The sequence below is a fragment of the Microcaecilia unicolor genome, chromosome 1 (assembly GCF_901765095.1).
Source record: "Microcaecilia unicolor chromosome 1, aMicUni1.1, whole genome shotgun sequence".
Lineage (NCBI taxonomy): Eukaryota > Metazoa > Chordata > Amphibia > Gymnophiona > Siphonopidae > Microcaecilia > Microcaecilia unicolor.
In genome coordinates, this window is record NC_044031.1 from 566,521,181 (window position 1) to 566,543,377 (window position 22,197).

The following is a 22,197-nucleotide window of genomic DNA, read 5'->3' on the forward strand; positions in this document are numbered from 1 at the left end:
GCATGTGCTATGCATGGTAATTATTTTTTAGTATTCAGAAAAAGGGAATGAATGTACAATAGAGCTACAGCATTCCGATTACCATGCACTAACTGGTTAGTGTGTCCATATCGTGGAAGCTCTTAGTGCCTCCTAAATATGAGGTGGCATGTTCTAAGCCCATTTACTAGCACACTTTAGTAGACATATACATGCAAGTGCCGACATCTAGATGTGCATGATGCCTAGTTGTTTCCATTTATGTTTTAGACATTGCCAATTGCAGAATGGGTGCTGCTGCTGCACATAGCAAGCACTTACATGTTCATTCCTGCCTATATTTTAGAAAATGTTCTACATCAGCAGATCCTGTTCTCAATACTGTCCAAATTTTAACATGTCTTGACTTGGACAACTCAATTCCCATTTGTAAATTTTTGCTAAATTCTGCTTTTCTGCATAGTAAATATTTATTTGCATGTATATGTGCTTATTTAGTTTCCCATTTGAAAGCAGACATGTTTGCTTTTAGCACTTGAAAACTGAAATTAAAAATTCATGCTCTAGTTCTTGCACATATCCCTTAATTTTGTAGTAGTAAATAATCCCAAATAAAACTCAACTAAAACTTTTTATTCTCCCACCCTTAATGCTGATATTTTCCATATTCTAACAGATGAATTCTCAGCAGGAAATGTTAAGTTGCTAAGGGCCTCTTTATTAAACTAAGCAAGCGATTCCCCATGCGGCAATGCCGACAAAGCCCTTTGAATGGGCTTTGTCAGCATTGCCACACTGGAATTGCTAGCGTGTTTTGATAAAAAAAGACGTTTGACTGAAAATAGAGGACGATGTAGGAACCTAATGTAAGTTCTTCAATTTAGGAACTCAGATTACTTCTGAATATCAGGCCCTGTGCATTTTACTATGAATCAAATATATGCATATGAACTTTAAAAACTTGCAGTGTCTAAATTTGAAGTTATTGAAAAAAATAACTGTTATTTCAAGTTCTATTTGTCTTTTCAGCAGGCCAAACATCTGTAGAGATATGTTCAGTGCAGTGCCTTTGAATGGTCTGCCTGTGCCCTGAAGCAGTGGCTATTGTCCACTAAACAACAACCTTGGCAGCTAGGGCCATGACCTACATATATTGTTCCAGTGGAGAAATTACACTGTTTACAGCTGTCTACACTGTTTTGAACCTTTTTTGGACATTTATAAATTGTGATTCTATTCACATAAAGAAACATTCACACACTGCATATTGCACTGCTCTTTCCATACAGAGGTTTTTAATGCCTATGATTGAAGGTGGGAAGTGCAAATAAGTACTCCAAAATACTCTGAGTTTTTTTTCCTCCATTTATGGTTAGCACTGTTTCCACAGTTATATTTTATTAGTGAGGTGTTTGTTGTTTTCTTTCTTTGAACTGTACCAACTCGCCAAAACAGATGGATTGCTCCAGAACCTGGCCAGGAAGTCAAAATTGTTTTTGAACATCTCAAAACATCCTCTGCTGTTTACTCTAAATCAGGTACCTCTGCCATGATCTGCCACCTGAAACACTTTGAAATAAATCAACTGCTTTTACCCTCTAGGCTATCTGGAAAGAATTCATTCACAAAATCTGAGCTTAATGTTGATTGCAAAGGGAGAACGTGAATTATTTCAAACTCTTTGGAATTGAGAAGCAGATTGATGCTATGCAAGTGAGCATGTGTTTATTTTTCTCAAATTTAACTGAAGACTACCTATGAAGTGAAATATAAATTATAACTGTTTCTTAGCTGCAGATAATTTTGTTCATTATTTTAGAAGCCCTATTTGTGATTTCTTCATAGAAAGGACAGAATGAACCTTTTACTAAGCTGCATAAGCGTCTATGCGCCCAACGCGTGCCAAATGGAGTTCCTGCCCGGCTACAGCATGGATCTTACGGTAATTTCATTTTTTGTACACGTCTGATATGCACGTCTGAAAAATAATTTTCATTTTGGATGCGTGTATTGGGGCGCACGAAGTGGCATTTGATGTGCGTAGGTCATTACCGCCCGGTTACCGCATGAGACTTTACTACTAGGTCAATGGCTGGCGGTAAGGTCTCAGACCTAAAATGGACACACGTATATTTTTGTAAAAAAATGTTAAAAAGGCATTTTTTTTACAGGTGCCCTGAAAAATGATTTTGTGAGCACCCGAAACACACGTCTACACTACCGCAGGCCATTTTGCAGCGCACCTTTGTAAAAGGGCCCAGAGTTTCCAAGTGTAAGCAGAGTCCATGTGAAAATAATGATTTTGACGTGGCTGCAATGTACCCACGGATGCAGTGACCACATCGAGATATGTACCTTTAGAAAAGAGATATGTTACATAAGTACATAAGTAATGCCATACTGGGAAAAGACCAAGGGTCCATCGAGCCCAGCATCCTGTCCACGACAGCGGCCAATCCAGGCCAAGGGCACCTGACAAGCTTCCCAAACGTACAAACATTCTATACATGTTATTCCTGGAATTTTGGATTTTTCCAAGTCCGTTTAGTAGCGGTTTATGGACTTGTCCTTTAGGAAACCGTCCAACCCCTTTTTAAACTCTGCTAAGCTAACCGCCTTCACCACTTTCTCCGGCAATGAATTCCAGAGTTTAATTACACGTTGGGTGAATGTTGGGGGCATAGTGTAGGTAGTGCTGAAGTTTACATGTCTATGATGTATTCCATAAAGCCCATGCACATCCAGGGCTAGATTCTGTAAATGGCAATACTCTATGAACTGTGCCTAAAGTTAGACATGATTTATAGAATAGCGCATAGGGCCAGGGAACGTGTCTACATTTAGGTGCAACCATTTACACCACTGAAAACCTGGTGTAAATACCCACGCTTAAATTAGGTACGGTTCCCCCAAATTCTATAACCACATGAGTAAGTTTGAGGAATGCCCATGACATGCCCACACTCCTCCTATGGCCATATCCCCTTTTCAGATATGCAGATTAGAATTTACACATACCTTGTTTTAGAATATACCTAAAATATGTACACATAAATAAGTGGTGCTGATAATTGGTTGTTATTGGCCAATTATCAGCAGCTCATTGCTCAATTAAGATGCACACGTAAATTGGGTGTATGCTCAATTTAATGCACACAACTTACCACACCTTATATAGAAAGGTGGAAATCACACACAATTTTTTGGACTTGTGTATGCTTTAGTGATTGCAGGATTTTAGCCTGTGTTTATGTAGGCATATCTTTGGCTACCTTATATTTCCCTTCTCTGTATCAAGCTCTCCTCATCAACCTAGTAGCCTTCCTTATTCAAATTTCCTGTGCCCCTCCCAGGGGCATAGCCACAGGTGGGCCTGGGTGGGCCCAGGCCCACCCACTTAAGTCCAAGGCCCACCCAGGAATGGTGCACCCCGACCACCCATGATCCCTTCCCTCCACTCCCAGTCCCACCCCGTCCCACAGATGCGTCACTTCTCTTTTTTTCCTCCTTGTTTCTGTCACAGCGCGGTGCTTCCAAGCACAGTAGCGAGTCACAAACACACAGGCCGGCTCCGCCTCCGACGTTCGCTCTGCCGCGTCACGCCCTCACTGACGCAACTTCCTATTTAGGACGGGACGACGACGGGACATGGAAAGGGAACGCCGGAGCTACAGTGCGAGCCTGTGTGAGTGAATCGCTGCCGGGTAGTTCCAATGCTGTAAGTTAGGAGAAAAAAAGTACAGAGGTGCCAGACCGGGGACTGGAGGCGGGGAAGGAAGAAAAGTGCTAGACCGGCGGTTGGGGGGGGGGGTCATTAGAGGCGGGGACGGGAGAAAAGTTCTGGACCGGGGGGGGGGGGCACTAGAGGGAAGGGAGAAAAGTGCTGGACCGGGGGGGGGGGGCACTAGAGGGACGGGAGAAAAGCGTTGGATGGACTGAGAGGGGTACGAGAAATAGAAATGTTGCACATAGGGGTGAAGGAGAGGGAGAGGTGGTGCATGGGGAAATAGGGAGAAATGTTGGACATGACAATGGAAGGGAGGAAGGGAGAGATGCTACATGGGGGGGGGGGGGGGGGGATGAGAGAAATGTTGGACCTGGGGCACAAAGGGGGAGAGGAGAGAGAGAAATGGTGGACAGTGGGAGCGAGGCAGAAATGTTGGACATGGCGGAGGAAGGGCATGAATACTGCATGGGAGGGAGGGAGGGAGGGAAGGGAAGAGAGACGTTGGCTCTGGGGTACAAGGGAGGGGGATAGAGAGAAGTAGGACATGGGATTGGATGAGAGGCAGGAAGAGATGCACAGGTGGAGAGGGGGAGAGAAGAAGATGGATCCAGGAACAGATGAAAATGATGGAGAGATGCCAAACAATGAGATTGAGGGAAGAGAGAAGGAGCTATGCTGGACTATGGGGAACAGGACAGGAGGGAAGAGAGAACGGACAGGATATATCAGGCTACAAAGGTGGGGATGGAAGAAAGAGAGAGCAGATGCTGGGCTAGAAAGATGGAGGGAGGAAGGTGCTGGGAATGGTGGAACCATGTGGGAGAGGAGAAGGGTGGCAAGAAAATGGATGAGAGGATAGTGATTACAGAGGGTAGAAATATGGTCATGGAGAATATATTAAAGATGGAAGGGAAGGAGTGAGATGGGGAATGAGAGAGCTAGTGGGTGAAAGAAGAAGATAGAAATCTGATAGGTAGCTGAAAAGTAAAAAGGAGGAGAAGGATGAGGAAGAGGGTGAAATTTGAGTTGACAGAGGCGGAAAAGAAAAAAAAAATGAGAGGACAGAACTAAAAAGCAATGATCATTATATCAGAGGTAGGTGTAGTGAGGGAATAGACAGCAGCGAGAAGACAAATGTACAGCAGCCGCTTGAAGGAGAATTAGTAGATGACAGACAGGAAATTGGAACTAACATAATGGAAAAATAAAACATCCAGACTACAAAAGGTAAAAAAAGCATTTTATTTTGAATGTTTTAAATGGAATATATTAGCTTTCGGAAATGTGCATAGCAATTGTCTTTGCATTGTGTTCAGTAGAAAGGAAATGCATTTCTGTTGTTATTTCTCCAGTATTGTAGTATATTTTAAGTTTAACTTCTTGGGGTTCTCAATTCAATTCAATTTTTGTGTAAATATTTTAATTTCTAATTTGTGATCCCTTGGTCTGTATTTGGCGAAGGTCTGTCGGTGTGATTAGTATTGGCAGGTGGGGAAATTGAGGGGAGGCAGGGAGGAGAGGGGATCAGACAAAGTGCCCTCCTTTATTTTCTGGCCTGGGCCATAGCATGTCTAACACTGGCCCTGACCCTTGCTTTATAACTGGTGGGGAACCCCAAGCATCCCCAGCTGAGAACCTCCTCCAAAGGCAGCCAGAATTCCCTTCTACCAAACTCTCCAGTCAGTGACAGTATCCTTGAGCCACCTACTACTAAGCTCGCATGTGGTGCTGGCATTAGTGGCTTAGGGACATTGCTGCTGCCTGCCAAGCTTGGTAAAAGGGAGTTCTGGCTGCCTTCGGAGAAAGTCTTCAGGTAACAGAGCTTGAGGATCCTCATTAGCTAAAGTATTTATATTTTGAGGTGGAGGTATGGCGGGGCAGAGATAATTTTGTGCCCACCCACTTTAGGCTCAGGCCCACCCAAAATTGGCTGTCTGGCTACGCCACTGGCCCCTTCCCCCCATCATCTACCAGGTTCCCCTCAAACACCTTGCTACAGAGTCTGTCTGTCTGTCTGTCTATTTGTAGCTTTCTCTGGTAAACAAGTGACTGTGTGTTTATGATTATGTTTATTTGGTACTTTCTATACTCTCATTCACAAGCATCACTGTGATTTACATTTTCCAAAATTAGCAATACAGAATCAGTAGTATCTCAGAACCAGAAAACAGCAGCCTATCCACATCTGAATATCAATATCCCATGCCTCAGCTAAGAGCCCCACTGAGGTCCAGGAAAGCAACAGAGTACAAACATTATTAAATGAGAGAAAAAAATATATCTTTAATACTGCTGTACTCTAGTGTACCAAGGTCAGGGCAGTGGGGGCAGTCCACCCCAGGTGCAGGCAGCAAGGGGGTGCACGGTGCAGTCGTATGACTGTCAGCTCCGCTGGTTCCTTGCCCCTTATGATGTCACTTCCAGTTCCAGGGCAGGGGACCTGCAGAGCAGGCAGCCGCACAACTGCTTTGTGCACCCCCAGGTGGTGAGGATGATGCACTTTGAGGGGAAGGTGGTAATGCGCCGGGGGGGGGGGGGGCATACTGGCAATCCACCCCGGGTCTCAGCCAACCTAGGTACACCATTGCTGCTGTAAAAATATTCTCTTAGTTGTATTATTTTAAACGTATAGATAAAAAAATAAGAAGACAAGGAGTGTGAAATATGGTCATTTAATTTACAATACAGAAAGCTTTTGAACTTGAAAGCCTGGTTTGATTTACAACACACAAAGAATATAAGAACATAAGCATTACTATACTGGGACAGACCGAAGGTCCATCAAGCTCAGTATCCTGTTTCTAACAGTGACCAAACCATGTCACAAGTATCTGGCAAGATCCCAAAACAGTACAATTTATTTTATGTTGCTTATCCTATAAATAAGCAGTACATTTTCCCAAGTCCAGTTTAATAATGACTTATGGACTTTTATTTTAGGAAGATATCCAAACCTTTTTTAAACCCTGCTAAGCTAACTGCTTTTACCACATCTCTGGCAATTAATTCCAGAGTTTAATTACATGTTGAGTGAAGAAATATTTTCTCCGATTTGTTTTAAATTTACTATTTTGTAGCTTCATTGCATGCCCCCTAGTCCTAGTACTTTTTGAAAGAGTAAACAAGCGATTCACATCTACCTGTTCCATTCCAGTCATTATTTTATAAACCTCCATCATATCTCCCCTCAGCTACCTTTTCTACAAGCTGAAGATCCATAGCTGCTTCAGCCTTATCTCATAGGGAAGTCATCCCATCTCCTTTATCATTTTTCTCACCTGTCTCTGTACCTTTTCTAATTCCACTACACTTTTGTTGAGATGTGGTGACCAGAGTTGCACGCAGTATTCAAGGTGCGGTTGCATCATGGAGCGATATAAAGGCATTACAACATCCTCATTTTTCTTTTTTTCATGATTTTTCTAATAACACCTAACATTCTATTTGCTTTCTTCACTGCCACTGCACACTGAGCAGAGGGTTTCAATGTATCATCAACAATGACACCTTGATCCTTTTCCTGGTCAGTGACTCCTAATGTGGAACCTTGCATCATGTAGCTATAGTTAAGGTTCCTCTTGCCCACATGCATTATTTTGCACTTGCTCACATTAAACATTGTATTTTTTCTAAGATCCATGAACCTACAGAGTCTTTAGTCCTGTGGTGCCATCTGAGAAAATTTGCTTTAGAACACCTAACCAACCAACTGAAAGGTTACTGATCCAAAGACTTTTTTAGGCCTATAGTGCCACCTAGTGAAATGTGCTTACATAGCATCCAAGCTCAAGAAGCAACATCAGGAATGTGCTTTGGTCCAGGAAGGTCAGCTACTAAGAAACCCCCAATGATCTATGATGCCACCAGCAAACAACATCTAGACATCTTAGGAATAACTGAACCTTGGTGTGGTATCATGAGCTATGGTGGTCCATGGGACAAGGTAAGATAAGCCATAGACTTCTGCTATTACTAAATGTATATTTTCTTTTATAATTCTTAGATATTGCTTAAATATTTCTTAAATATTTCTTACTATGTTTGCTTATTAAAATACTATCATGTTTTATCATTATCATGTTACCCAAAATCCTTCTGTTATTACTAAATGTATAATTTCTCATGTATTTCCACTATTCATAAGTACATAAGTAATGCCATACTGGGAAAAGACCAAGGGTTCATCGAGCCCAGCATCCTGTCCACGACAGCGGCCAATCCAGGCCAAGGGCACCTGGCAAGCTTCCCAAATGTACAAACATTCTATACATGTAATTCCTGGAATTTGGATTTTTCCAAGTCCGTTTAGTAGCGGTTTATGGACTTGTCCTTTAGGAAACCGTCCAACCCCTTTTAAACTCTGCTAAGCTAACCGCCTTCACCACATTCTCCGGCAATGAATTCCAGAGTTTAATTACACGTTGGGTGAAGAAACATTCTCTCCGATTTGTTTTAAATTTACTACACTGTAGTTTCATCACATGCCCCCTAGTCCTAGTATTTTTGGAAAGCGTGAACAGACGCTTCACATCCACCTGTTCCACTTCACTCATTATTTTATATACCTCTATCATGTCTCCCCTCAGCCGTCTCTTCTCCAAGATGAATAGCCCTAGCCTCCTTAGTCTTTCTTCATAGGGAAGTCGTCCCATCCCCGCTATCATTTTAGTCGCCCTTCGCTGCACCTTTTCCAATTCTACTATATCTTTCTTGAGATGCGGCGACCAGAATTGAACACAATACTCAAGGTGCGGTCACACCATGGAGCGATACAACGGCATTATAACATCCTCACACCTGTCTTCCATACCTTTCCTAATAATACCCAACATTCTATTCGCTTTCCTAGCCGCAGCAGCACACTGAGCAGAAGGTTTCAGTGTGTTATCGACGACAACACCCAGATCCCTTTCTTGGTCCGTAACTCCTAACGTGGAACCTTGCATGACGTAGCTATAATTCGGGTTCTTTTTTCCCACATGCATCACCTTGCACTTGCTCACATTAAATGTCATCTGCCATTTAGCCGCCCAGTCTCCCAGTCTCGCAAGGTCCTCTTGTAATTTTTCACAATCCTGTCGCGAGTTAACGACTTTGAATAACTTTGTGTCATCAGCAAATTTAATTACCTCGCTAGTTACTCCCATCTCTAAATCATTTATAAATATATTAAAAAGCAGTGGTCCTAGCACAGACCCCTGAGGAACCCCACTAACTACCCTTCTCCATTGTGAATACTGCCCATTTAACCCCACTCTCTGTTTCCTATCCTTCAACCATTTTTTAATCCACAATAGGACATTTCCTCCTATCCCATGACCCTCCAATTTCCTCTGTAGCCTTTCATGAGGTACCTTGCCAAATGCCTTTTGAAAATCCAGATACACAATATCAACTGGCTCCCCTTTGTCCACATGTTTGTTTACTCCTTCAAAGAATTGAAGTAAATTGGTCAGGCAAGATTTCCCCACACAAAAACCGTGCTGACTCGGTCTCAGTAATCCATGTCCTCGGATGTGCTCTGTAATTTTGTTTTTAATAATAGCCTCTACCATTTTCCCCGGCACCGACGTCAGACTCACCGGTCTATAATTTCCCGGATCTCCCCTGGAGCCTTTTTAAAAAATGGGCGTTACATTGGCCACCCTCCAATCTTTCGGTACCACGCTCGATTTTAAGGATAAGTTGCATATCACTAGCAGTAGCTCCGCAAGCTCATTTTTCAGTTCTATCAGTACTCTAGGATGAATACCATCCGGTCCAGGAGATTTCCTACTCTTCAGTTTGCCGAACTGCCCCATTACGTCCTCCAGGTTTACCGTGAAGTCAGTAAGTTTCTCCAACTCGTCCAATTGAAGTACCATTTCCAACACCGGTATCCCACCCAAATCTTCCTCGGTGAAGATCGAAGCAAAGAATTCATTCAGTCTCTCTGCTACGTCTTTGTCTTCCTTGATCGCCCCTTTTACCCCTCGGTCATCCAGCGGCCCAACCGATTCTTTTGTCGGCTTCCTGCTTTTAATATACCGAAAAAAGTTTTTGCTATGTTTTTTTGCCTCTAATGCTATCTTTTTTTCGTAATCCCTCTTGGCCTTCTTTATCTGCGCCTTGCATTTGCTTTGACACTCCTTATGCTGCTTCTTGTTATTTTCAGACGGTTCCTTCTTCCATTTTCTGAAGGCGTTTCTTTTAGGCCTAATAGCTTCCTTCACCTCACTTTTCAACCAGGCCGGCTGTCTTTTGGAGTTCCGTCTTTCTTTTCTAATTTGCGGAATATGTATGGCCTGGGCCTCCAGGATGGTATTTTTGAACAGCGTCCACGCCTGTTGTACAGTTTTTACTCTCTCAGTTGCCCCCTCTAAGTTTTTTTTTTACCGTTCTTCTCATTTTATCATAGTCTCCTTTTTTAAAGTTAAACGCTAACGTATTTGACTTTCTGTGTACAGTTACTTCAAGGTCGATATCAAAACTGATCATATTATGGTCACTGTTATCAAGCGGCCCCAGTACCATAACGTCCCTCACCAGATCATGCGCTCCACTAAGGACCAAGTCTAGAATTTTTCCTTCTCTCGTCGGCTCCTGCACCAGTTGCTCCATAAAGCTGTCCTTGATTTCATCAAGGAATTGTATCTCTGTAGCGTGTCCCGATGTTACATTTACCCAGTCTATATTTGGATAATTGAAGTCACCCATTATTATCACATTGCCCATTTTGTTTGCGTCTCTGATTTCTTATATCATTTCTGCGTCTACCTGCTCATCCTGGCGAGGCGGACGGTAGTACACTCCTATCACCTTTTTTTCCCCTTGTATACATGTATTGTAAGCCACATTGAGCTTGCAAAGAGGTGGGAAAATGTGGGATACAAATGCAACAAATAAATAAATAAAATAAACACTCATCAAGTTGCAGTAAAAACAAATAATGGAGCCGATTTTCAAGGTGACTGAAGCAGGCAGGAGCCTCTTCTGTCCACTTAAATAGTTTGTGCTGCTTAAGTGGGGATATTCAGCAGCATTTAACTGGAGAGTGCTGCTGAATATCCCCTCAGGCCACCCAACTAAAAAGTGGGTAGGGTCAGGGATGGCGCTGGGGGCAGCACAAGGGAAGAGCCCCAGGCTATGCAGGTGCCGGCAATATTCAATACTGACACCCGCATAGCTAAGTTGCTTAATTTAGGACAGCTCAAGAGCCCCCTCCCACCCCCTGACATGTCCGCTCTTTCACCCCTCTGCCTAGTCCACATCAAGACCCCTCCCCGAGAGACCCCCCCCAGTCATGCAGGTATGTCCCAAGGTCTACCTGTATCCCTGGTGGTCCAGCAGGGTCATTGGGGGTAGGAGCATAGCCCCCTCACTCCTGTCCCTTGCGGCACCAGTCTAAAATAGCTGCCACAACCTCTCACAAGAGGTTGTGAAAGAGTCACAAACTAGATTTGGTATTCTACAAAGGGATTGACATACTAGAGGCAGCAATGTTGAAATAATGCCTCTATCATGAACAGACCACTTTTTAATAAAATTTTCTCTAAGTGACCACCAGAAGCAGATGGTGTCTCCCTGAGTTTGGAAGTAGGTTAGAGACATGAAAAATCTGACATTGGGAAACACATGACAAAGTACCACCAAGACTTAACAGCAGCCACAAAAGAAAAATTATCTCAATACATTGAGCAGGCTACCAATTCAACCAAACATCTATTCAACATAGTAAATGGCTTAGTGCAACAAAAATCAGCCTGCTCATTCAAAATTAAACTGCAATGATTAAGCTGCACACTTTGCCAACAAAATTAAGTCTCTGCCAGGATTTATAGGCAGTCTCATCCAGTCTCCTGTTATCAGGAGGCATACAGAATTCTCTTAACCCGATAACAGAGGAAGCCTTCAACCAACCACCTGCAACTTTGATCCCTGCCTATCAAAAACAGTGTGGCAGGCAAGCAGGGACCTAATAGAAGGTGGCACAAAAATCATGAACTCCTCTCTTTCTAACGAGCAACTACCAACAGCATTAAAAAGGATGGTAGTGCATTCTCTGCTAAAGAAGGACACACTTTAAAGTTAGTAGCCAGTACCAAACATCTCTTTTCTAGGAAAACTTGTACAACAAATAATATGTGTTCAGCTCAGCTTGCAGAGAGAAATTGGAAAGATCCATATCAATGTGGATTCAGACCCAGTTATGGAATAAAGACGGCCATTGTATCCATACTAGATGGCCTTCACAGAATCCAAGATGAAAGTATTGCTTCAGTACTATTGGATTTCTCAGCTCTTTTGACATCATGGATCACAATATAATGCTAGAATGACTATCAGACACAGGTATTAATGGCACAGTACTTACCTGTTTCAATTCCTACTTAGGCAACAGTTCATACTGCTTAGCAGCACAAAATCACCATGGATACTGATCTATTTATTTTAATTTCTATCTCAAGCCACTAGCCAAGCTGATTCAGTTGATGGATTTCAGTTCTGAACCTTTTTTGGTTTCCACATCCCTTTAACTGATCAGTGAAACCCAAGTAAAATAGAGCTCATGCTGGTCCTTAACACAAGCAGGAACCAAGAGGAAGTAGAAGATGACACAAATGGTGTCTAACCAGGGAGATGAATCTCAAGGGTTCTTTAAATTGGAGCACCAGAATATGGACCCAACATGGGCCATGTTTTGGCGGACGCAGCCACCTGCTTCAGGGGTAACAATTTAAACTACACAAAAAGGATAAATATTAATAAATATAAACACATTAAAAATGTGTCAACCGTTTATTGAGCCTATAACCAGTTATTTCTCCGTAACTTCTTACAACTAAAGCTAGCAATTTTGGCATCCATTAATGATGTTTTGATATAAGTTATTGTATTTTACTTTATTACCATGCCCTCCACACATACATATACTTCTTACTTCCTTTTTAACAGCTAACAGTGTTGGTACATTGAGTTGCACTACTACACCAGTCATCATTACTATCAGCTCTAACCACTAGAGGTAGGCAATTCATTTAATTTTTTTATTTTTATTACTTTGTTTTTGTTCAGTTAGATTAGCTGATGGTATAAGATAATAATTTTTTGTGACCTGTTCCTTGTAGTACGCATGCGCTCTTTGTGTTATTCCTTGAAAGATACTATGAACCTGTACTTTTTGACACAATCTTTTAATTTTGTAGTTCTTACACTTGCATATATCATAACCTTTTACTTATAGCTTGTATTTCACTTTTTACACAAGCAGTCCATTTTTTAGTAGTACATGTACATTTTGTATGCCTATTTTTTATGAATATGACAAGTGTATACTTTTTAATGGATGCCATTTTTAATGTGTTTATATTTATTGATATTTTTTTTGTGTAGTTTTGATTGTGACCCGTTAAGCAGTAGTAGTGGAGTGAGAACAATTTTGCTCATATCAGGAGGAAGAGAGTCAGTTTTTAACAACTCATTGAGATTATCGAGTAACCAGTTTACTGCTTCCATACGGATGGATTTGAGTAGGTGTTCTGGGCATTGATTCAGGGAGCAGTTGGCTCGAAAGCATTTCAACAGCATTGATCTTACATCCAGTTTTGAGTCCTTGGGTTGTAGGATCTCCAGCAATTAGGGCTGAGCTACAGGTTGGACTATTTTCCTCTGTTGGTGTACCTTTAGATAGTTCAGACCTAATTTGGAGGATCTTGTTGGCGAAATGATCAGCTAGGTCTTGGGCAGTGGGACATGTTTTCTATTAATGTTCATCCTTATTAGTGGTAGCTAGTGTTTTAACTGAAGACACACTGAACTGGACATCTGAATTCTGATGTCTACATCCTTTCTAAAATGGGGCTGATTGTGTGAGGAGGCAATGGACATTTAGGTTCATATTCAGTTTAATATAACACAGTTTTTTCAAAAACAAATCTAAGCAGTTAACACGTTAAAAGCTATTCTTTTTTGTGGGGGGGGGGGAGACAACAGATTAAACAAATATTACATACATATGAAACAAAAGGCTAATGGGGATAGTAAAGAGTTACAATACAATAAAGGAAAGTGTCTGGTGGGAAAAGCACAGGAAGGTAGCAAGTTTGACTAACTCCGAAACACATGACTGATGTGCAAGCTGAAAAAGAGATTAGATATTACCAGAACCAGCAGGAAATGCCAGAGAGAAATAATAGGCATTAAGCTGAAACTTGAATTTAGTGAAGGAGCTTTCAAGATTCAGATAAAGAGGGAGGGTGTTCCAGGGATTTGAGCCAGCTACACTGAAAATTTCTAAGAATACTTAGGAAGAACTTATGGAAGGAAGGAACTGACAAAGGACCCTGGGCTGTAGAGCGTAGGGCCCTAGCAGGGGAATAAGGCAAGTAAAATAGTCAAAAAGAAAGATAGGCATGAAGATTGTATCTAGTGACAACAAATATTAATTTTGAAAGGAATCCAGTAAGATACCGGGAGCATATGTTCTGAAACCAGGAGGGGAGTGACATGGGAGGGGCATAATTGAACAGGGCAAGCCACCTATAAGGAAGGAAATCTTCAAGGCCGGCCCCGTAAAGCGGCGCCCCGAATGTATTATAGAAACAAGATGGCCGGCCATCTTTTGTTCCGATAATACGGATGGAGCAAGCCAAATCTCAACATTTGGGCCGGCTTTAGAGATGGCCGGCATTGGTTTTCAGCGATAATGGAAACTAATGGTGGCCATCTCAAACCCGACCAAATCCAAGGCATTTGGTCATGGGAGGAGCCAGCATTTGTAGTGCACTGGTCCCCCTGACATACCAGGACACCAACTGGGCAACCTAGGGGGCACTGCAGTGGACTTCAAAAATTGCTTCCAGGTGCATACCTCCCTTACCTTGTGTGTTGAGCCCCCCCAATTCCCCCCCAAAACCCACTCCCCACAACTGTACACCACTACCATAGCCCTTAGGGATGAAGGGGGGCACCTACATGTGGGTACAGTGGGTTTTGGCCTGTCCAAATGCCAGAGTTCGCCGGGTATGAGATGGCCGGTTTTGTTTTTCAGCGATAATGGAAACTAAAAGCAGCCATCTCAACCCCAGCTAAATCCAAGGCATTTGCTCGTAGGAGGAGCCAGCATTTGTAGTGCACTGGTCCCCCTGACATGCCAGGACACCAACCGGGCACCCTAGGGGGCACTTCTAAAAATTAAAAAAATATACACAAATACCTCCCAGGTGCATAGCTCCCTTACCTTAGGTGTTGAGCCCCCCAAATCCCCCCCAAACCCACTCCCCACAACTCTACACCACTACCATAGCCCTTATAGGTGAAGGGGGGCACCTACATGTGGGTAGAGTGGATTTTTTTTTTTGGGGGGGGGGTTGGAGGGCTCAATGCTTACCACCACAAGTGTAACAGGTAGAGGGGGGATGGGCCTTGGTCCGCCTGCCTGAAGTCCACTGCAACCAACAAAAACTGTTCCAGGGACCTGCATACTGCTGTCAGGGAGCTGGGTATGACATTTGAGGCTGGCAAAAAAGGTTTTTATTTTATTTTTTTTTAGTGTGGGAGGGGGTTGGTGACCACTGGGGGAGTATGGGGAGGTCATCCCCCATTCCCTCCGGTGGTCAGAAAAAGAGTCACATTCTTTCTGAAATAGTGTACTCTCTTTGCAAATAGTGTGCACTCTTTCAAAGCAGTGCAAATGAAAAAAACTGAAAACATGAAATGTCATGGTTTTTCTATTCATTTTTACCTTAGTGTAATGTCATGGAAAAAGAGCTGTGCATTTGGCAGAACTGACAGTGGGAAGAGCCATAAAAAAACATTTAGAAAAGACCAGCATGACTTGGGGTTTTGGTTTGTATGTGAAGCCATTTTTATGTTTTTATCACAGTATGTGTACATGTGGAGGGGCATATGATGTCCAAATGACAAAATAAGGGGTCCTTTTATTTTAGTGCACACTAAAAATAAGTGTGCACTAATGCTAGAGATGCCCATATATTCCTTTGGGCATCTCTAGCATTTAGTGCATGCTAAAAATACTACCACACCTTTGTAAAAGATCCCCTAAATGTTTGTAGGAAAATGTTTAAAAACTGAAGTACATAATGGAAGAAAAAAAACTAACATTTTCTGATATTTGAAAATACACAAAAAATATTCTGAAAGAGGATGCACCAAAAACATCCCAGACATTTGAAAATAAATGTTTACACCAATTGAAAATACACTACACAAAACGTGTAATGACGGTACTGGCCCCTGCGTCAAAAAAGTGCCTGCGCCAAATGCAGGATATTCCCTCCATGTGCAAAATGTGCATATATACTTCTGCGTATTGCACATGGATGAACATTTTTTTAAGAGTGCCCAGCCATGTCTTAGAAAAGGGAGCCCAGTTTTTCTGTGGAGGAGACAGAGCTCCATGATATTCACAGAATGTTAGTCAGCATATTACATGAAAGCAGGTCTCTGGCAATAGAAATCCTTTCATGAAAATGCTATTTTAATATTGTTTACCTGAGTTTGTTATAAAATTAGTAAGTCATATCTCATAAAGATAATGCTTTAAAATTACTTTTAAAAAATGTTATAGTTATAGTTTATTGAATTTGCTAAACTGCTCTAGCTGTCAGGGCAGAGCAGAGCGGTGTTCAAAACTAATAACATAAACAAGGGAAAGGAAGTCCAAATAATGATAGGAAAGAGATACAATCACACAGAAAAAGGCACTGAAGCGCACACAATAAAAAATAGAAGTAACTCAACCTAACTAATCCAAAACAGGAATGCCTTTTAATACTTTGAAGACAACGTCATTAAAATATGGTAAGGATATGCATGGGCAAAATACTTTGGGTTTATTTGTGATTTACTGGATTATTTCATAATTTTGGGCTTTGTCTGGTTCAGCTCATTTATTGTAATAAAGGAGCCCTTTTATTAAAGTGCAGTGAGTTTTTGCACTTACCCCTTAACTGAAAAGACCTTGTGGTGTCTGCAAGGGGCTTGCCCAGCATGTGTCCTGCGTTTATCATTTATCATACAGGGAAGACGCATACTGCACTGGCAACTGTAGTATATACACCTGCAGATAGCACCAGGGCACCCGATTTACCTGCCGGTGCATGTAATACAGTTACACAACCAGTCAAAAAAAAGTGAAGGTGCAGAAGTGGTGGTTCCACCCTCCTGATTCCCCACATCCCCCTTTCAATCCCAATGGCACATCACAGCCCACTCTTCCTGATTCCCTCCCCTCTCCCCAGCACAAGCAGCACCCCATCCGATTCCCCTTATTGCCACATACTTATCCCAACATCATAACTCCTCAGCAGGACCCAGCTCCTTAAAAGCCCAACCCCCTCTTCAAGCAGTGCCAGACTCTCTCCCTACCCCAATCCTCTCCTACCCCCAATTTTCCCTAGATCTCACCTAGGGGTTCCATGATAATATAGTGAAATGGGACCTGAGCAGTATTCATCCGCTTCTGCCATGTGTGCTTCTGGTATTCAAAGAGGCAGTAATGACCCCCCCTAGTGGTAGTTTTAGATGTACTATGTATAAGGAGCACCCTTCCAAAGAAGGAGCGATTGCCTTTATATTCATGGATACTCCCTAGCAGTATTATTGAAAGACTATCTTTAGGTGCAATCAGCACCATTTTGAGTTCCTGGGCTAGACTTGTTTGGAACAGAGGTGAACCACTCCTATCCTGTTGATCTACACTACCATGGAACACCCAGGTGAGTCTAAAAGATGTCAGCTGGTGGATGGTCTAGCCCTGCTTGGGACAATTGGGCTGTTGGGTGCTGTGGTCTGGGTGTGAAGTTTGATGTCGGGGTAAGGATTTTGCACCTGGGTGGATTCGATGGGGTGCTATTGGGCCAAGGGATTGAGGAACCAGGATATGACGAGATGATTGGGGTGGGGGTTCTACTTGTGCTGGGTGGTGAATGGGGATAGAGTACTATTTGTGCTGGTAGGGATTGGGGAAGTGTGATGTGCTGGGGGAACTATCACTACTGTTGCTTCATCTTTTTCTTTTTTTTTTTTTGAGAGGTCAGAGGTGGCCATACTTCTAGACAGCAGGTTGTATGACTGCATTTAATGCTACAGCCATGTTAAGAGAAGTTGTGAAATTTAGCATACAGCACAAACCCATGCACTAGATGTCACAGCCAAGCACTTGTCCACTCATCTTCTGTCATGCCTGGTTCCCACCCTTACCCATGTTAATCATCTAGCTTGGGTTTTTTTTTACCATGTTGGCTGATTTTAGCATGCGGTAACACATTAACATCTATAACTTGATAATACCTGTGCTAGGTGCACAACACAGATTAGTAAAAGGGCCCCAATATTTTTAAAGCACTTCACACATTTTCTAATATGTGAAAATCAGTTGTGCATGTGTTAATCTTTAGTTTAATAAGAATTTAATCAATTTTTTATACTATTTTTAAGGCATACAAACAAAGCAGGCTAACAAGTGTACATCCTGAGAAAACAGGATATCATGATCAAATTTCAGCTTATAAAAGAATTATTTTGGAGTCCAAAACATATACTTGTTTGATAGAAGGTCCATTTTTTTTTTGCCCATGTATAGGTGTTACCACTGTAACTTCAGGTCAGCTTAATAAAACATGACATAATCTTCTTTGGCAACATACCTATACAGACTGGGGGACTGGGCTGCCAGAAGAACCGGTTTTCTACCTGAATGCAGGTTATTCTCTCTTCCCCTTGCAGCTCATAACCAGGATCACACTGAAAAATGACCGTATCCCCAGGTTCTCTTCCATCTCCATTACGTGTTCCATTCATGGGGACACCGGGGTCACGACAGGCTGTAGCCACAGAACCTAAAGAAATACAGTAATAAAAATGCTCTGCTTTTTAAATCTGTTTAAATAAATTATTCTGGTAGAATAAGTTGTATCTTCTTTTGTCAACTGTGCTGCAAAAAAAAAAAAAAAAACTTACCCAAAAGCCTATGGCCTTGTTAAAATACATCTGTGATACAACATCAATTGTTATTTGTCACATAAAATGTTAGGAGCTATGCAGAAGTTAGCTTGATTGTATTCCTGTAAGTCAATTTTACCTTGCTCATTTCAAAGGCAAAGGTTCCACTTTTACTGTTGATGTTCACATACACATATTTCTTGTGCTAAAGGGAACATCAGTTTTAAACTTACTTTCAATGACTGTCAAGTGATTGGTTGCTGTTCTATCATTTATTGGAGTTCATTTTAATATTTTATGTCATTGTATATATTTTTGTAAACCGCCTTGTCCTGTACTGCCAAAGGCGATATATTAAGTTTTTAATAAACATAAACAGAGAGAGTTTTTAAACATGCTTGTGTTTTAATTAAGAAGAATAATATTTGCCAATATACACTTTAATTAAATAGTTTGATTTGATTTTCACTATAGGAATTATCAAACAATCTATCTAAATGCATTTCTCTGTTAACACAAAGAGGTCAGTTTTGAAAAGCACATATATTGTTGGCAGTGAAGCTTACCACATATGTGCTTTCTTTTTCTATAGAAGTAAATGTCATAATAAGATTCACATAACTGGTGCAATAAGGAGGAAAAAAGAAGTAAAATAAATTACATGTTATTTTATAACCATGTAGAAAAACTATGTGACACTGTTCATTTATTTAAGCCTCAATAATAATAAAAAATAATAATAAACAAGGTATTTATATGCCATATCTACCTATTAGCTGGTTTATAATCAAAAGTGTCCTTTTATCAAACTGAGCAAAAAAGTGGCCATGGCACATCCTTACATGACTCATTCTCATGCGCTAAAGCCATTTTTACTGCAGGGGTAATATGGCCATTTTTTTCATTTTCAATATTAATGGCCATGTGTTAATTTTCCCATAAATTTTATTTTGTAGCATGCACCAATCCCAAAACTACCATGGAACACCTACGTGCACCCCTCAGTAAGGCATTTTTTGCTAAATAAAGCACACATTAGTGCTTACCACAGCTTAGTAAAAGGACCCCCAAAACATTCATTTTATACAGACAATAAGTACAAAACAATTATCATTTAAGTATAGTCAAAACTTGACAGTATTGAATCTTTAAATTAAAAAAAACACTCAATAATAGAACATATAGTTAAACATTAATATTAACTTATGTTAACATATTAATGTAAATACTCAGGGAACAACCACGATTTTAATATCTTAGGGCCCAGGTTGCTACATCCATATTTTGGAGATCAGCTCAGTTTGATTTCTTACCTTTTGATGACTTTTTGGATATACATATTGAACTACATATCCCTAGACCCCTGATGCAGGCCGATTAGGCCGAAGCAAGAATCGTGTAGGGTCGTCACCAATATTTTTAGAAGAATTTTGAATAAACATTGATTTGAACACCATCTTTGAGAAGTTTTGTTACTCTACTCCTTCCACTTGGTGTGCTAGCATATTTAGCATGTGCTAAAAATTAGCACGTGCTAACCTTGTAGATTCCCATAAGAATATTAAGGGCAACTACAGGGTTAGTACATGTTAATTTTTAGTGTGTGCTAAAAATGCTAGCGCACCTTTGTAAAAGACCCCCTTACAGAATCTTAATTAGTTTTACTTCTAATAATCAAAGACAAGGAGTTCCATTTGAAAGAAACAACCACATTAAAGAACATTTTTCTTGATGATGCTAATCTAATAGTGGAATGTTGCATAATTTCAAATTTGATAACATGAACAGATCGATTCGATATCACACATGGTTGAACTTGATAAGTACTAAGGACAATTTTTGCATATAATCTTAAATGCAAAACACTAAGGGCTCATTTAACTAAGCCACAGTAGTGATTCCCAGCATGGCAAATGTGACGAAGCCCATTCAATTCCTAGGCACTTCGTTGCATTTGCCATGTGAGAATCACTACCGCAGTTTAGCAAAAGGAGACCTACATTTTAAAATCAACTCTGGCAGCAACCGGTAGCCAGTGCAGATACTTCAAAAAGGGGTAACCCTTTCAAACCTATTAAAAAAAGAAATGATTCTCATTGCTATGTTTTGCAGCAGCCACAGGTGAGACAGTACTGTTTTGGAAACATAAGAAATCATTTTAAAAAGATACATAAGAAAAAAAAGTCAGCACAAAAATACCCAACAAGAGTATTTAACCCCCATTCATTTCTTTTTTTTTTTCTTGCTGTCTCAGTCTGGAAGAAAATCAAACTAAGAAGAAGAAGAAGAAGAAAACAAATATACTCCCAAAACTATACAGAAGCATCTTTAGCAATAAAATTATTTTTGTATCTTGGAAAAAGGGAGACCACATGTTTCAGAAATAGAACAGATTGTTCTGTAACATGCATTGATGTCTTCATAGTAACACAATTTCCCATACTTCAACCAGCTATTATGAGAGGGAGGAAGTTCTGATTTCTCCTAACGAGCAATCATGCATCTTTGCAGCTAAGCACATAGCATGAACTAAGCAATCACTCTTGGATAACTGCGTAGTTAAGTTGTCCCAAGGATAATAGCAGGGCAGCTAAATAGCACATTAACCCTAGTAATAGTAAAAATAGAAGTTAACATTCTACCATAACCATTTAATAAGGGGTCAGAATGACTACACGGGCTGAAAAATCCCATTCAAATCACACTCTCATCAACAGAAGCCATAAGTTTTTTTTTTTAATAAAATTCCCAGGGGTTGAACAGATAATTTTAGATGTATAAGTTGCTATGGGCCATTTCTGTAAATGGCATTTAAATCTAGATGTGTCTGATTAACACACCTAAACTTAGGCACAGTGTATAGTATAGCACACAGAACTAGGGAATGTATCTATTTTTAGGCTTTGCCTTTTACGCCATTGAAAACCTGGTGTATATGCCCATACCTAAATTTAGGTGCATTCCCCCAAGTTCTATAACAAAGTGCAAAACTCAAGTAATGCCCCTAACGTGCCTACACTCCTCCCATGGCCATGCCCCCTTCTCAGCTATGTACATTAGAATTTACGTGTGCTTCTTTTTAGAATATACCTAAAAAGAAGCGCATAAAAATTCTAATTATTGCCAATTAGTGATGATAATTGGTAGTTAGTCTATTATCATCTGATTGGCTCATTACTCAGTTCAGCAGTGCACATGAATTGGCTGTGTGTACAATTTAACACATGCTACTTGTTCTGCCCCTATATTCATAGAGGCAGGGTATACTGTGATATATATATAATATGAGTATTATTTGTGTTTAATTGCATTGTTTGTGTAATAGCACTGTGTATTAGGACTTCTTTTCCTATAGTTTGTAGTTCCTGTGATTGACTTCTTATGAGTTTTCCCTATTGACTGTTAGCTCTGAGCTAGGGCCAGCCCTTCCTTTCTGCCCCTGCGGGCTGTGTTAGAGAGGCCAGTCTTCCTAGCATGTCTTTGTGATCAGCAGCTGTTCTAAGGGCTGGTCCCTCCTTAATCTACTGTAATTCCATCAAGATTTTCCA

At 41.0% G+C, this 22,197-nt stretch overlaps 1 protein-coding gene across 1 annotated transcript in view; it reads right to left on the reverse strand.

Annotated features, from left to right (window-relative positions):
* CSMD3 (CUB and Sushi multiple domains 3) overlaps positions 1-22,197 on the reverse strand; it is a 2,043,988-nt gene that overhangs the window by 744,455 nt on the left and 1,277,336 nt on the right. Inside the window, exon 28 of the mRNA XM_030189879.1 lies at positions 18,355-18,546. Within this exon, the coding sequence (XP_030045739.1) occupies positions 18,355-18,546 (192 nt within the window). The remainder of the gene's footprint in view (positions 1-18,354; positions 18,547-22,197) is intronic.